At 31.5% G+C, this 17,307-nt stretch overlaps 1 protein-coding gene and 1 long non-coding RNA gene across 2 annotated transcripts; both read right to left on the reverse strand.

Annotated features, from left to right (window-relative positions):
• Positions 1-455: 455 nt before the first annotated feature.
• LOC134707937 (uncharacterized) lies at positions 456-5,587 on the reverse strand. The gene is made up of 3 exons (XM_063568110.1): positions 5,502-5,587; positions 4,466-4,543; positions 456-1,264 (listed from the first exon to the last, which is right to left on the reverse strand). The coding sequence occupies exons 1-3, from the start codon at positions 5,575-5,577 to the stop codon at positions 846-848; spliced, it is 573 nt and encodes a 190-aa protein (XP_063424180.1). The 5' UTR covers positions 5,578-5,587; the 3' UTR covers positions 456-845.
• Positions 5,588-8,473: 2,886 nt separating this feature from the next.
• On the reverse strand, positions 8,474-11,423 carry LOC134707938 (uncharacterized). Its single transcript, XR_010105788.1, has 3 exons — positions 11,305-11,423; positions 9,566-9,643; positions 8,474-8,623 (listed from the first exon to the last, which is right to left on the reverse strand). It is a non-coding gene; the product is annotated as an uncharacterized LOC134707938 (long non-coding RNA).
• Positions 11,424-17,307: the final 5,884 nt, after the last annotated feature.

The following is a 17,307-nucleotide window of genomic DNA, read 5'->3' on the forward strand; positions in this document are numbered from 1 at the left end:
TTTAATGTCAGATGTTTGATTTTTTATTAGATATCATTGGCTTTGAACTAGTTGCAGGAATTGCGGGTACTATCAGATCTGCACTAAATGTCTATTTTGTTACTTTGGATGTACAAGTTCCCGGCCACGTCCGCTCTGGATTTTTGTTAGATGTATTTTTATTTGTATCCATCTGATGAGTTAAGCCTTTTTCAACTGATTTTTAAAGTTAGTCTGTAACATCAATGTCCTAGGTAAGGGAATGATTGGTATCCCGCTGACACCCCGCCACATTCTGTTATATGTGCCTTTCGCAAGTTAGGATACTGTAAAATTGGGAAATACCAAACAAAAAAGTTAAAAGTTGGATCTGCTCATGTGTCAACATTACGAATGTGCTAGATGAAAATATTATTTTAGAAGCTCATAATGTGAATACTGACCACGATTTTTTTTCAGTAAATAACAAAAAGGTAATCACTGCAATACAATTTATAAACTGAAATATGCGTATCTGATACAATAAAAGAATAAGTTGATTAACAATATACTTGTATTAAGACGATTACACGTTGAGCAGCCAACAGGTAAAACATCCAAAGACAGATAACATACAATATAAATAAAAAACCGATCTTCCACAAGCATATCAGAATACGGGAGCGATGAGAGATCGTTTTTTCTATTAGATTGGATAACATCTTCTTACAAGTATATACTTAAATAAAACCTTTAAATATGATATAAATTTGAAAAGACAAGTGCTCTTTTTGGACAAAATAAAATCTTTCAAAAATTGTTATATTTTCAAACAATGATATAAAGTAGATAACAGGGGCATTTCAAATATAGGCGTTAAAAGCTGATTATGCTTTAACAATCTCCCCTAATAACTTTTCTAATGCCTTTGTGTAACCAGGATCTCGTCTATAAAAATGCAAGCAATACAATGATCGAAGTCCCATTGGCAGACTAATAGATTTCTGTAAGTACATTGGTATAACTGATTGTGTGTTCGAATATAGTCGATCATTAAGATTTGACATCTTCTCAACGTAGGGCCATGTGTTAGTAAAAAAGTCTTCCGATAGTAGAAGAAAGACTATTTTTGAGGTATGCATTCCTCTGTGAACAGCGTCAAGATAATTCTGGTCAACGCCTCCATCTATGATAAAGTCGGCGATTTTAATGTTATTTTTACCATTAGATAATTCCAAAATGTTTTCTTTCAACAATTTTACAGTACATTCATCTACCTTGTTTGCTAGAATTATAATATCAGGAGCTACAAAATATTGAGAAAAACAAATTTGATAATTGATAAATACAAAACTATATTGAACAACTCGCCGTTTTAGCATCTAATAATTTCTGAATAACAGTATCATAAAATTATAAAATATAAAGACAGCAGTAACCCTAAAGAGCTATAAAAGTCTTCAAAATTACATTACATAAATGTTGATATATGCATGTAAGATCATAAACAAACATATTTTTCATTATTTTGACATGGTTTGGTTGTTATTCTAATGAAACAAAGTTAACATAAGATTACATTCATAATAAATTAGAGTATTGTATATTTTCTTATTTTACATTCAACAATGAATAAAATGATAGAACAATAGTTAAGTTGTTTGCATAGTGTAAAATTTGATAAAATAGATAAGAGACATCGTCATATGATTTTATGTGTTTAAATTAGAATATGTATATATCCTCTAGTATAGAAACAAAAGCTATGTTGATAGTATATGTTGATCATGTAGAAAAAGGAACGTTCACAATCTGAAACTGTACAGTCAGATTATAATAACATGGTGTGTTTTACAACCAAACACAATATTGACTTCTTGTTTATATACTTAATGTGTTGTTTGAAACTGTTCTCGGTAGACCAACCGTATATATTGAGGGGAAGAGATTCCTAGCAGCTGGAGCGGGACACGAATAAATTTATGAGCATTATGGTTCCATGTCAAGAAGGTTCTTTACTAAATCCTGCAACATATTTTGGAAAATTATCAAAAAGGAGCAAGACACGATATTAAAAAAACACACAGATGGTGAAGTTTTGACAGCAGCTGCAATTGTAAGAGCGGATATCAAATCCAAATTTAGTCATCTAAGAATCCAGGATTGAAACTTTTTTTGCACAAACGAGCGTCCCGTCTACAAAAGACCCACCAGTCATACTCGAATCAAAAAAAATAATTAAAAAGGCCAAATAAAGTATCATAATTCTTATATCATTTGCATCTCTATAAATACTTGAATTGGATTGGTCAAGTAGAATATTTTTCTTGGTTTACACCTCGATAAACCATGTAATCTATTCATGCGCGATACACATTATTGCAGGGATACTGGGATTTTCAGCAAGTTGAGATTATAAAACAATTACATAACAGTTGTTTCTATTCTAATGCATATATAACCAAAAAAAAAAAGAAATAAAATAAATGCACTAAAGCTTCGAAAATGTATAAAAATAAAATTTTAAAAAAATACCGGGAAATTTCACGAATGATTTGGCGAATTTACGTCATGGCAAACACGACGTCCTACGATTAAAAACTTTCAGACGGAAGATTATTTCGATACTTTTACGCTTCAAATTCGGATAGTATCTTATTAAAATAAAGTTTTTGAGGTAGGTGCTAGTTCAGTTTAGATTCTGTTGCATTTATCGAACAAAATTTAAGTTTTTAACAAAGTCAAGATGGCCGCGTACTCCTTAGTTACGACCTGTCATTGTGCTTCTGATGGTACATATAATAGCCATCAAAGTAATAATGTAAATTAATAATCGCGTTTGTTTGGCTGAAGAATTATAAGGATTGAACACATTTTTTCTAGAGGTTATTGATGTGTAAACCGGGTGGTTAACTCACAAACTGAATAAAAGTCCGAAGGACTTTTATGTCAAGTTTGTGAGTTAACCGCCCCGGTTTACACATCAATAACCTCTAGAAAAAATGTGTTTAATCCTATAATAAATAAAAAGGCAACAGTCTAAAATGGTTGTACGGCATAATAAAAATTGCAAGGAAACTTGGACTACAATTTTACAAAAGACTATTCGTTTTCGTCTAGTTTCGCTCACTGAAATGATTACTAGTATTAAAAATAGAAAACAATCGTCTTTTGTCAATGTTTTAAACGAAAAGGACAATAACTTTGACTATTCCAAATGTAATCAATTTTCGCCTGTGAAATATAAATCTAATGAAGATTATTTTCTGTGACAAGGTATTTGCCTAACCGTATACTGTGGATTTATTATTATTTGTATGATACCAATTTTCGTGGTTTTCGTTGGACCGAGTAAATCACGAATTGAAATGATTAACGAATCACAAATTTGCTATGAGGTTGTATACAGGCTAAGATGAAACCAATAAATGAAATATACACGAAAATGCAAGATTTCCGCGGTCCACGAACACTGATATCTACGAAAATAAATGAATCAACAGTACTTAAGATTTTACGAAACAATTCGGACAATGTTTCCCAGTCTCGCTTAGTGGTTTTAATAATGAACGTTTTGAATGGTAAGGAAATCCAACTGTGCAATGTATTTCTTTATTGTTCAAGTATTTAGTGACAATCCTTGTTTGGATTTTAAACTTATATAATTCTATTTCTTGTTCTTATTACTCGATTAGATGGCATAACATAGCCTTTTTTCAGGTCCATGAAATGCAAATAAATTAGTAAGCAATGCATGATCTTTGCAAACATTGTATAGTATTTTTAGCAAATTACTAGCATGACATAATCTTTTCATTTAAGTGTTAAACTATAAGTTTAGATATAAAGATGCTAAGACTTCAAACAAGCTCATACAAAATGTAGTTGTGCTTGATATGTTTGAGAGCACACACAATTTGTAGTATAAGTGTGAAAAATTGATTTTTCGTGAGATCTTTATAGTGTGAAAAAAAACTCAAAACTATAATTCAATGCTTGTTAAGTAGTATTGAAACTTACACAAGAAGTTTTAAGTTCTTATATCAAAGACCAAGTTCTAAAAATATTTATTGATATAAAAAAATCCTTATAAATTTCTATGAGTGATTTAATTGGTTTAAGACGTGCAAATTAAAATGTCTACCTTATGTGCAAATCCAAATGTAAATATCTTATAACTAATAACTAATACGTATATGTTTTATCTGACTGCATCTTAGTCGATTGATCGTGATTCAATAATCAATTTCTTTATTTTTCTTATCCATCAGTTTAAATGTATGAAGCATGCTAATTGTAATGTATGCAGACATATACTCACCTTGATGTGTAAATTAGAATACCAACTGAATTTGAACTAACTTTTATATTACAAATTAGCTGATTTTTATTTTATCTATATATATATTTTGCCATTGCGATGTCAGTTTATACACAACTAATGGGTTTGAAAGTCCCTTTGCTTGTACATTACGCCTCTCTTAAACGATAATAAAATAAGTATTACTTGCAAAATCTTGGTTCGAGATTTCTTTTGAGTCTTGCTTTGTCATTTGACACTTGCACATTTGCACTGGATTTGGCTCTATATGAATATAAAGATTCATTTTGTTCTAAATAATTTTCAGTCATAATGAAAATTTAAACCTATTTGATGAGACATAAGTGAATAACAAAATCAAGATGTCAACATTAGAAATTTCGCAGAAAAAGTAGATTTTATGTGACAAAATGAATGTAACATATTGTAAAACTTGATAATGTAAATATGAGGCAACCACTTTAAGTCTGCGTTGCATATACTATTTTGATGAACAATATATTTTGTCATAACTCTCTGAAGAAAGGAAGGTTTATCTTTATGATAACTATTAGTTTCCCTAGCTGAATAGTTTAAACCTATATCAATATCACTGTTACAAGAGCGAATTCAGGATCCCCAATGCTCTCCAACTTTGTACTTGTTTGGCTTTATAAATATTTTGATATGAGCGTCACTGATGAGTCGAAACGCGCGTCTGGCGTACTAAATTATAATCCTGGTACATTTGATAACTATTAACAATGTTTATGTTACGTGATCATTAACACTTTTACAACGTATTTTCAACAATTTCGCAGAAAGAATCAGAAAATTTGTAAAGACAAGTTTTTTTGTTATGGTTTTAACTTTATGAACAATAAAATTGATACATAAATCAGAGTTGGTAACTAAAGATTCAGTTCATTGGTAGTTTGCAGAAAGTATATTAAACAGGAAAACGACTCCATTGTAAAGTATGTTTTACTAAAGCTTAATTCCAAATTTCAGAAATACATTGATTTACAGTTTCTTCATATCAGAATTAGTTAAAATTGAAGTTGATGAAAGATACAATGTAAATAAGAAGTGCAAAATCTGAAGTACCAATATAAAATTCCTTAGAGCCACTACGAGAAGAAAGGACAGACGGACGAACTGACACAGTAATGTTGTGCTCGATTGTAAGAATGTTTTCAAAAGTAATATTGTTTATATAATGAAAATGACAAAAACAAAATACCGTTATCTATGTTCGTCACCATATTTCCGTCACCAATTACTACTGTTCTAGCATGTATAACAATCGGGCTGATCATTCGTGTCTGCCTCTTCTAAAGAAACAAACAAACGATAAAAAGATATAAATTAAAACATATAGACAATTTCGGTATAGTGTCTTTTAAGTTCTTTTGAACGAGGTTTAGCAAGGGGGTAGTGCGAGCTTCAGTGAGCTGCTTTTCCTGCTTTGAGCAGATAACTTGACGATTGACGCCACTGAACATGGAGTTGTTCCTGTTCATGTGTGCAAGTAAGCAGAAAATGTATTACGTCACTGGAATACGACTACAGTATCATTATAAGGTCACAAAAGATCATATAACACTCATCAACAGCAATACTAAAAAAATTACAATGTTAGTGGTCGGAGATTTAGAGCGATATCTGAATAGTATACACATACAAGCTAGTGGTATCTGTTGAGCTGTCTGTTAATATATGATAATATTAATACGCCAAATAGTAGGATAAATATGTATCTTATTTACCATTTTGCTACAGACCGGGAAAATGTACCGCAATTCGATTTATCATTGCTGTTAGCAAGCAAATAAAATCACCAATAGATTATTTGGTGGAACAATATACTTTGTGCGTCGACTTCTAAGGCTAGCAAGACTGTGACTTTTTATGTGCTGGTGTATGTTGTTTTATGTATTTGTTTTATCCTGTAGTTAGTCACTACGTCGATGTAATCATGAATATCTATTATATAGCTATGTTAATAAATTTACTGTTTGCAAAAGTATGAATTATTCTAAATACTAAGGATGTTCTTAATAAAAGGCAAAAAAACCTTTGACGTATTGGGCACAACTTTTTGGAACTTTTGGTCTTCAATGCCCTTCAACTTTGTACTTTTTTATCTGAGCGTCACTGGTTGGTCTTTTGAAGACGGAACGCGCGTCTCACGTATCAAATTAAAAACCTGGTACCTTTTGATAGCTATTATGTGTGTGTTTCTCTGTCCTATATGTTATCCTATTTATTTGTTTTGTAGTCCTGTCATGTAATGTTGTCATTTAAAAGTTATATTTAACTTTGCCATAATAGCGGTTTGGTTTGTTTTGCCATAAAACCAGGTTCAATCCACCATTGTTGTTCTTAAAATGTCCTGTACCAAGTCAGGAAAATGGCTATTGCTGTATTATAGTTCGTTGCTGTGTGTGTTACGTTTGAGTGTTGTGTTTCTGTTGTGTCATAGTTATCCGGTTATATTTCATGTGTTTCCCTCAGGTTTAGTTTGAAACCCGGATTTAATTTTTTCTCAATCGATTTATGAATTTTGAACAGCAGTATTCTACTGTTACCTTTATTATAAACTGAATTACAATGATAGGAATAGGTTTTATTGTAAATGTACATGTATATTGTAAGATATTCACTTCAAATGTTTGTTTGAATAATTCAAATACAAACAAATAGTACAATTTCATGCAACTTAAAATTCTTGATAAGAATGATTCAATAAGTGTTCTTCGGTGATATCAAAATCCATAAGCTTCCATTTCATACTCACATTACCAAAATGGTTCATTCATTGACAGGGCTACAGCTGTGCATAAGAACTATTTAATTTAAATATGTACTTCTTTTTTGTATGGTCGTTAAAAGCAGGGCATGAACCATTGGTTATAAAAATCATGTCAGAAGTCAAAATGATTTAGAAATTGTTAACCAAAATAAGGATAAAAATAATAGGCTAATATACAAACAAAATCTAGAAAACTCCTATGAAAAATTATATAATGATAAAATATTAAATTTACAAGAGAATAGCAAACTCCAACTTTTTAAAAAAATAAAGAAAAGCTATAACTTTGAACCATACCTACTTTCTCAAAACTTTGAATATAGACAACTAATTTCTAAATTTCGAATAAGTGACCACTGCTTATTAATAGAAACTGGAAGATACAGGAAAATTCCCAGAGATTTAAGACTATGTACACATTGTGATGTACTAGATGATGAGTTTCATTTCTTTTTTAAATGTAAAATAAATGAACAATTAAGAAAAGAATTTTTAAATGAAAATAAATATAATAACTTAAATGATATAGATAAATTAAAACATATTCTCAATCCTGAAACAAAACAGGACACTTGCAAATTAGGCTCCTTTTTAAAAAAGTCACTAAGACTGAGGGCAGGGAGTCCTTGATATAATTTGAATCTCTTATATATATAATATATATATTGATTTAAAAAAAAAAGACAAATTATAGTTCAAAGTGTGTCCATTGTTTATTTTCATTGTTTTATGTAAACTGTATATTATGTATAATGTTTTAAGCCATTGGTCCATATGGGCGTAAAGTGCTTTTCAATAAAGTTCAAATATATAAAAATTACCATTACTGAAATTTTATTTTACTAGTTACAATTTTTATACGCATTACAATTTGAACACCAATCGTTCGTTATATTATTATGCGTTATGCTCAAAATACCAATAACGTTGCCGATCGACAAGACATATCTATAATAACAACTCAAAAAAGTATTGAAATTATCAAGATTCCTCTTCTCACATTAATTTCCAGTTAAGGTTCCTTAGTTATTCTGAAATGACACTGAGTGTCATTATATCACTTGCACAAACAAAAATAGAGTTAAAATTGTTTTAGATATTCTAGCACAAATATGGTTAAACTGAAATTATGTTGAAAATTTTAAAAATGTGATTTTTTTTTATTGAAAAGTCATATGACCAAATAAACATAAGAGGCAAATATTGTTGAATTATTTGGATAAACTTTATATATGCCTTACCTTTTTAGAGGAGCACTTATTAATCCTAATCATATCTTTTATAAGCAATCATTAGGTAGATTGTGTTAAATTAATGGCATATTAATTGCATTGATCAGTAACACTCATGTTTGTATTGTGTTTGAATGTATCAAGACTATGCATCTATATTACCGTGATTGTTAACTCCTTTTGTTCCCACGGTAACACATTCATGCCAATACAAATTTGGACGTTCATTAGAAGCACATTTGTTGTTATTTGATTCTTCCCTAGCAACCGGACTAACATTCATTTTGTTGTCTTGTTTTGTCAAAGTGCTGTCAGCGTCTAAAGCAATAGTTTTAAAACAATAATTTACTAAATGTTAAAACCAAGTTTTTAACAGAAACATTTACACCATACATACCTTTTAGCTACATTTTCAGTCTTGAATGTTATAATCATGTTGGTTAAATTTTGTTAAACACCATCACTTGTATATGGTTAAAAGTAATGATTCACAAATAAACTAAACGAGAGATTGTCTTCTTTTCTTTACTAATATTTTAATATACTATATATCAGTTGAAGCATATGACCAGGGTTCTAGAAATTTATGGAAATCCTTTATGCAGGTTTTACTCTTTGTCAATGTTATTTTTCGCCAGTTCTTACGTCAATACAAGATTTGCAGTACCGTCGTTAAAAAAGAGGGTAAAAAGATATAAGAGGGACAGTCGAACTAATAGATCAAAAATAAACTGACAACGCCATGGCTAAAAAATAAAAAGACAAACAGACAAATGATGATGCATAAGACACAACACACAAAACTAAAGACTAAGCAATACGAACCCCGCTAAACTTATGGATTATCTCAGGTGCTCGGGTACACGGCGAACAACAATCCACAAACTCCAATTGAATAAATGTTAGTATTTACATTGATAGATACGACTATTCATGATTTTCATTTTAAAGACGATACACTTTGTTATATTCCCTTTTTCGGAAATCGTAGTCCTGACGAATTTGTTGCACCCAAAGCAGCAATAGGTTGCAATTGGAATTTAAAACGTGAAACTATATTGAAAGCGGGAGGTTTGGCTAGCCATTATTCCAGGTGCAACCGACCATTTCTTCCTTAAAAAATGTCCTGTACTAAGTTAGGAATATGGCAGTTTACAGTCTGTGTATATGCATGTTGGTGTTTTATGTACTTTAGTGGTTCTATTGTTCTGTTGTTTTCCTCTTATAGTTCATGTGTTTCCTTTAGTTTTATCTTCTTACCCGGATTTATTTTTCCTTAATAATGACACTGGAACAGCGCTATACTTTTTGTTGCAAAATCAATCAGTATATATTTTTCTGTAAAGACATTAAAACATTCTTGGAAAACATGACTATTTACTGTAACAATTGCATAATATAAGTATCGACAGGACATAGTTTATTCAAAGCATCGCCAAGTCTTTACATATATGTATCGTATCTACATTAATGGGTTCTAGATACAAAATATCGAAACCTGTAGGATTTTATATTCCTTAAGCTTTAGAAATAGAGGTTCTTCTTGTACAGCCAAACTGAAAGTAACCTGTGATCACAAAACCGAATACGTAAAAATGCACAAGTAATGAATGGGATACGTTAAATAATTATTGGTTTATACAACATGTTTCAAACATAATAAATACACATCAAGCGTATGATCCAAAGTTAATACCGACACAGCAGACCAAAGCCAATTAACTAATAAAACCTCAATGCGTTGACCTTAATAGACCTTTGATAAGAGAATTACAGGCGTGAACAATGATTAGAGATATGTACAAATACATATAAATTAACCTTGACCGCAGATAATTGATAGCTTTTAATGACCGTCTATAAGAACGATCACAGACAATATACCATAATTACGAAAGTAGTTATTGTTGATATAAAGCCTGTAAACGTCCAGCAGGAAGTATTTCAAGATACCCAGTCTGATTGTTTGAGTACTGAAAGAATATAAAACATAATAAAATAATTATTTTTATTATACAAATATTTGGGCTTAAGGGCAACACGTTATGTTACAGAAAACTTCCTTGGCGTCAGTGAATAAAAAGCGATGAATGTAAACTAACTGACGCCAACATTATACTTAACTATCCGAGCAGTGTGCGCGGCACACTGTGTGAATGCTTGAGGATATTTTTTCTCTAGTATCATGTAATTCACTCAGTTCTGTCATATTGTAAATCAAGAACAAAACAAATTACATGCTACCTGCAGTTGACACAAAACACACAGTATGTACATAAAATGATAGTGTGTTCTCAGATAATTAAGGATAATTTGCCGCTAAAATACTGTGCCTGAGCTAGCCACATATCTTTGACAGAAATGCATCACCATAGGGGTATTTGCATACACGTGTGTGTACGACTACCAATCTACTTGTCTCAGAGTACTTTAGCAAGCCGTTCCCGAGCGGTATAGCCTTACTTGATTTTTCACGTGGTACCGCATAAGAGTAAATCTTTGTGGGCATAGACCGACGTGAAATAGAGCTGTTGAGCAATCAAGATGAGACTATTCCTCGTTAAGGCACGTAGGCACCCTAACTACTCAGAAAATGTTCATAAATGTCTGGCCTGATCATTTATTATAGTAACATAACGTGAACCATAAAGGCACAACATCTTCATAATAATCGGCGGTGTTGGGGCGGCTGGAGGGTTGATTTGAATTGTTTGCACTTCTATACTGTTACTATCTTATCAATGCAACTGACTGAATAAAACTGACAAAGATTGAAAATTTAACACGTGCACCAAGTCATGAGACGGTTAAGAAAACATTGCCGTCTCTACCACAGACATAATAAATCTAGTAATAAAATGTTTATCGTCCACCTAAATAAATAATGATTTTAACAGAAGCCGAGTCGGACAGAACATGAAACATTAATATAAACATCAATTAAAAATTTCTAATTAACCATTTCAAGATATATTCTATATAATAGATAAATTATTTACCGTTAAAAGATTTTGTAGAGACTTTGTTCGATTAAGTTCGAAATGTACCTCCTCCTTCACGACAACAATAAGTATAATTCAATAAAATTCTTCAAAGTCCTACTTCCGCATTATAAACATCGAACTAATTTCTAGGAAGAAAATTAAATATAATGTAGGAAATTTATCTCCTGATTTAACGTAAAGATGCATGTGATTAAAAACAGATCAAATTGTCATCGAATATTATATTTTTTTCACTCATTGTTTGTAAAACGAAGCAACTGGATTTTGTACAAGATTTAGGTTTTAAAATGCTCCTTTAATTCCATCATTGAAAATAATTTAGGATGATGTGAAGGTCCGGATTATAAAATGCAAACACATTAAAAGGTAGGTCAATAGTGTTTTTTGAAAGGTTTTTGATTTCACTAATTGAAAAAAGTTATCTCGAGTGAACGCGGCTAGTCATTTAAAATGTTTTGCCAAAAAAAACACCTTGCCAATTTTACATGACGGCGTCTATAGATTAAAATGCTTTCGGTGATAAAATTATCAATGATAGTTGTTTTTATTAAATGATGGTGACATAATTGTAATCGTCCTCAAAAAGGCAATACATTTAAACATTGCACATTTTCGTCGCTGTATTGACATAGTTCGTTTTGGTATATGTAAGGTCAATAAGCAAATTTCCCCTTTTTCTAATGTATATAAATTCTTATATTTCCTAATACATCAATTTCTTGAGATAGCTTTTCCCTTATGCGTACCTTTTAACGTCCTTTGTTTCGGTTGGTTATTTGACACATTACTATATATTCATGGTAGTTTATGATTTTGTTAGTTGTTTTTCAAGGGTCAAAGTTAAGACTGCACATATTTTGTGAGTGTTATATACAGGCGAAAAGCTTTCCAACCACTAATGACTTAAAATATATATTTGAATACGTTATAGTCGTTCATGTTAACACTATACGGATTCTTTCATTAGCAGAGGTGTGGTCCTTACACAAAAAGTCGACACTTAACAAGTTTTACGATACCTTCATTGATTTGATGACTGATATAATTTATATATAGAAATAGTTCAGTCACACTATTTTAGGAGTAAAATGAGATTCCCTCAATTATATTTTATATCTTGATTTTGACACCAGTGAACTACTGTCGTCTTAATTTACTACCTGTCCATATCTGCACATAGGCAATAAAATTGAGAATGGAAATGGGGAATGTATCAAAGAGACAACAACCTGACCAAAGAAAAAAACAACAGCAGAAGGTCACCAACAGGTCTTCAATGTAACGAGAAATTCCCGCACCCGGAGATAACATAGATCACAATTCTTCTCACAACAACTATTTATAACACATTGTTACTGAAATGAAACTATTATGATTTCCTCAAAACACAAGATAAAATTGTTGGTTCATATACTTCCGTGTACTTTTCTATATAAAATGAGATGATATCTGAATTAAATATGTGGCAGGGGTACCACAAGGGTTAAAATGAATGTACACATCAAGTATGCTCGATTGAAATAAAGTTCAACTGGCTTTGAAGGAAAAACCATCATTGCTTGGTTTTACAAAATTATTTAAAAATATTGACAATTATAGGAATTGACTGGTATTATTCATGTTTAAATTCGTTGAAAATAAAAATAATGAAACATTTATGCGCAATAAACACCAGGAATTTTAAAAGGTGTTTCCGACGAATGCAAGGATATTTACACTACAATATGTCAAACGAAACTTTATCAAAATGTTTAATTGTTATTTTCAAGACAATAGTTTTTTGTAAGCTAAATTTAAATATCTTCTTTATCTATGAAATGACATGGACAATGATACATTTTTACTACGTCTTAGATTGTGGTTTACCAATTATGACGTCTGGTCTTTCAATTATCAAACATGACCGATTCCCGAATATGACTGTTTCACTGAGTGTGAAATCGCATTGCTATAAGACGTGTCCCGGTAATTGTTTATCCAACATTGATGCATTTAGTTACGATGTTGTGTTTGTTATTCTAATAGAATATTGTTAAATGTCTTATCTTCATTTTTCATACAAATAAGGCCGTTAGTTTTCACGTTTCAATTGTTTTACATTGTGTTATCGGGGCCTCTTATAGCTATGCGGCATGGGCTTTGCTAATTGTTGAAGGCTGTACGGTGACGTATAGTTGTAAATGTTTGTGTCGTTTTGGTCTCTTGTGGACGGTTGTCTCATTGGCAATCATACCTCATGTTCTTTTTTATATCATCGTTTGTATTAAAGCAAAGATTATTAATCACCCAGTCCATTTATATGATTTTTGTTTAAAGCAACTACATGTACACGACTCATTGCTTTACAGTTGGAAGTTGGAAGTAGACATATCGACATAGCTAGATACTACAAATAATACAATAAATCATATAATTTCTAACACAATTCTATGTTAAAAAGTAAAATCACAAAAATACTGAACTCCGAGGAAAATAAAAAAAAAGTCCCTAATCAAATTGCAAAATCAAACGATAAAGCACACCAGACGAATGAAAAACAACTGTAACATTCCTGACTTGGTAGAAATGTAGAAATGGTTCATTGAACCTAGTAATATATAGCGCTTTACCTATCACTTGTATGACAGTGACGATGCGTGAACAAAACAGATATAATGGGTAAAAGTGTCAAAATAAGGGTACAACAGTCTTCACTGTGTCACAATCTCAATAAAAAAAATACAAACACAAAAGAAGCACAAACAGCATCTATCAAATTTAACAACAACATTCATTAATTACTTATATAAGTATTTTTAATCAACCCATATAGGATTGAAATATTTGAAGTCCTGTGACTGTATTCACATCAACTCTAGTGTAGAATCACGTGTTTGACATCAGAATGTAAACATCACACAGAAAGAATATTGATATTCTTGTAATTCATATAAAATACATCAAATAACATAATTACAAACATAATCTTGATATAAATGCAACTTTTCGTACTTTACCTGTAACATCACTTTTGTAGTGCTGATACAGTCGTGTGACGGGCAGTTCGTGGTTCTGTTTTGTTGTTTTTGTGTGCTGCACTAGGTTGTTTTCGTTGTTATTTTGTGGTAAACATGTGAAAATATATATTCGTATTGCTTATATATGTATTTCTCTGTCCTGCATGTTTTTGCATTTACTTGTACTGTATTTCTATCATGTATTGTGGTCATTTCAGTCAATCTTTGATGACCCAAATGTTGCAAAATACTTATCCTACCTCCATGACAAATATGTTGTTGTCCTTGCATATAAAGACACAAACAACTAAGTTTTTTGTGTGTAAAATTCATTAAATTAACTGCTTGCTTAAACGAATAAGGTATTGACAATTCACTTGGACAACTCAACATATACCCTCACGACACTTACGAAAGAGAAAATCCTGGATATTCATAGGTCTATGTTCCTTTGGAATTTCAACCAAAGATAAAGAAATAGATCTTCCAGCACTGTATTGGATACCTAAACTACATAAGTGTCCTCACAAACAACGGTATATTGCTAGGTCTTCCAAGTGCTCTACGAAACCTCTTTCTAAATTATAAACATTTGTATCAGCAATCAAAGCCGGTTTTCAAAGTGTGACGTCATCACCGTTATGGAATAACTGTTTCGCAGATGATAGCGGATATGTTCCTTATGTCGTAACTCCAATCCCCTTCCTTTTCGCGAATGTGACCTACCGAATTAGACTTTATACCGGATTTTGTATGAGCAACAAGACGGATGCCACATGTGGAGCAGTAACATCTTACCCTTTTGGAACACCTGAGATAACCCCCTAGCTTTTGGTGGTGTTCGTGTTGCTTATATTTTAGTTTTGTATGTTGTGCCATGTGGACTATTGTTTGTCTGTTTGTCTTTTCATTTTCAGCCATGGCGTTGTCAGTTTACTTTCGATTTATGAGTTTGACTGTCCCTCTAGTATCTTTCGTCCCTCCTTTAGTGGTATACTTAACATTTCCATAAAAGTGCGAGGTTTGGCTAGCCACAAAACTAGGTTCAACCTACCAGTTTTCTTAAAATGTCCCATAACAAGCCAGGGAAATGACAGTTATAACTTTCTATTTCGTTTCTGTGAGTTATGCATTGTCGCTTGTTCAGTGCGTTTGATTTTTCGTTGTTTTCCTCTTTTAGTTGATGTGATTCCCTCGGTTTGAGTTTGTTTTCTCTCAATAGATTTGTGACTTTAAACAGCGGTATACTACAGTTGCCTTTATGTTTCAATGATACAAGTTTATTTGCAGAATATCAAATTCATGATTCGTGGCAAAGGGTAATTTATTCAGAATATCATAGAAGTATTTTACAATTGACAGATATCGACAATAATGTCATAAAACAAAACTGAATAAATGAAAATAATTGCAAAGGTGGGAATCAAATTCCGCCAACTATCAATAAAAACAACAAAACATAACAAAAAAATTTATACAATCAACTTTAGATATAATCAGGATGTAGGTGGCTAGAAAAATAAAAATAAAAATTCAGGAATAATAGTAGCGTCTAGTAGCATTAAGGACAATTGCGAGAATACGGTTATAACTAGACGATTAAGAAGAGTAAGCATGCACTTTATCCTCATTGGTCAATTAAGATATTTACAGCCAATGGAAATTGACCTTGAAACCGATAATGCCATGACCAGGTTGACATTAACTGCCCGTAATAACAAACAAAAAAAACCACTTTTAATTCATAAAAAGAGCCCATGGACATTTTTTTTTAATTTTTTAATTAAAACATTGATAAGAAACATAAGTTATACAAATGGCTTGTTAGTGTATAAATAAGGCATAAGTATTACATTGTCTTATTGGGGCCTTTTATAGCTGACTATGCGGTATTGGCTTTGCTCATAGTTGAAGGCCATTTTGGTCTTTTGTGGATAGTTGTCGCGTTGGCAATCATACCATATCTTCTTTTTTATACATGAATTGTAACATCCATGTGGCACCCGTTTCCAAAATAAGTGCACAGGTAAATAAAACTTGAAAGTAATTGTGATTTCATGATCATAACGGAAAAATGAAATTATTTCTTTCCTTGGACCATGATTTTCATCTTAATTGCGGATTTTTATTATTTGTTAACGACACGTGATTTTTATCGGTCGTTGAGATGGGATAACTCAATCATAAAAAGTACATGTTCAAAGTCATATGGTTCTCGCAATTATATGTTGATTGTTTGTGTTTCCTTTCATTTAAACTGTAATGTTTCGGAGGAGTCGAACGTAATTGTTTCGTGTTATCGTATGTGCTTTCAACATAGTAATGTAATCCTTGCTGTACCTTTTATGCATAATATGGTAGAGAATATGTATTTACCTCACTATCAAATGAAACCTGCACTACCAGAGGTGAATGATATTTTTGAATATATTTACATGTCTGAATATGATAGGGAACCGTCTTAAATCTTTTTTAAATGATCAATCACAGTACTTCAAACTAATTACTTCTTTATGTTGTTTAATTTTGTTGTCATAAAGTTTACTTTAAGTTTTATACGCTTAATTTTTCAAACTAAATAACGAGATGTGGTATAATTGTCAATTAAACAATTCTCCGTAAGACCAAAAGACAACGATTTACCATTTACATTTCACCGAAAGTCTTCTTCAATTAAGTGATCTTAATACTGTACAATAAGCTAAAAAAGGCATTGCGATTATAAAATTTCTGATGATTCAAACATCTGATGAGAAAAACCAAAGGGCTGAACTATACTACAACATAAATATCTAAAACGTTCAACAATTATGATAGACAACTTTCCAAAATCAGCCAAAGAGTAAAAAGTTTTATATACAAAACACGGCAGGGTATTGTGTGATTATGAGCGTTCAATCCTTCCATAATTAGAACTGTAGTCTACAAAACATACGAAAAATGCACACATCAGTTTGAAAGAGCACGTCTTATCACATTTCTTCTCAGTACAATTACCAAA

This window comes from Mytilus trossulus, chromosome 2 (genome assembly GCF_036588685.1).
Source record: "Mytilus trossulus isolate FHL-02 chromosome 2, PNRI_Mtr1.1.1.hap1, whole genome shotgun sequence".
In the NCBI taxonomy this organism is placed as follows: Eukaryota; Metazoa; Mollusca; class Bivalvia; order Mytilida; family Mytilidae; genus Mytilus; species Mytilus trossulus.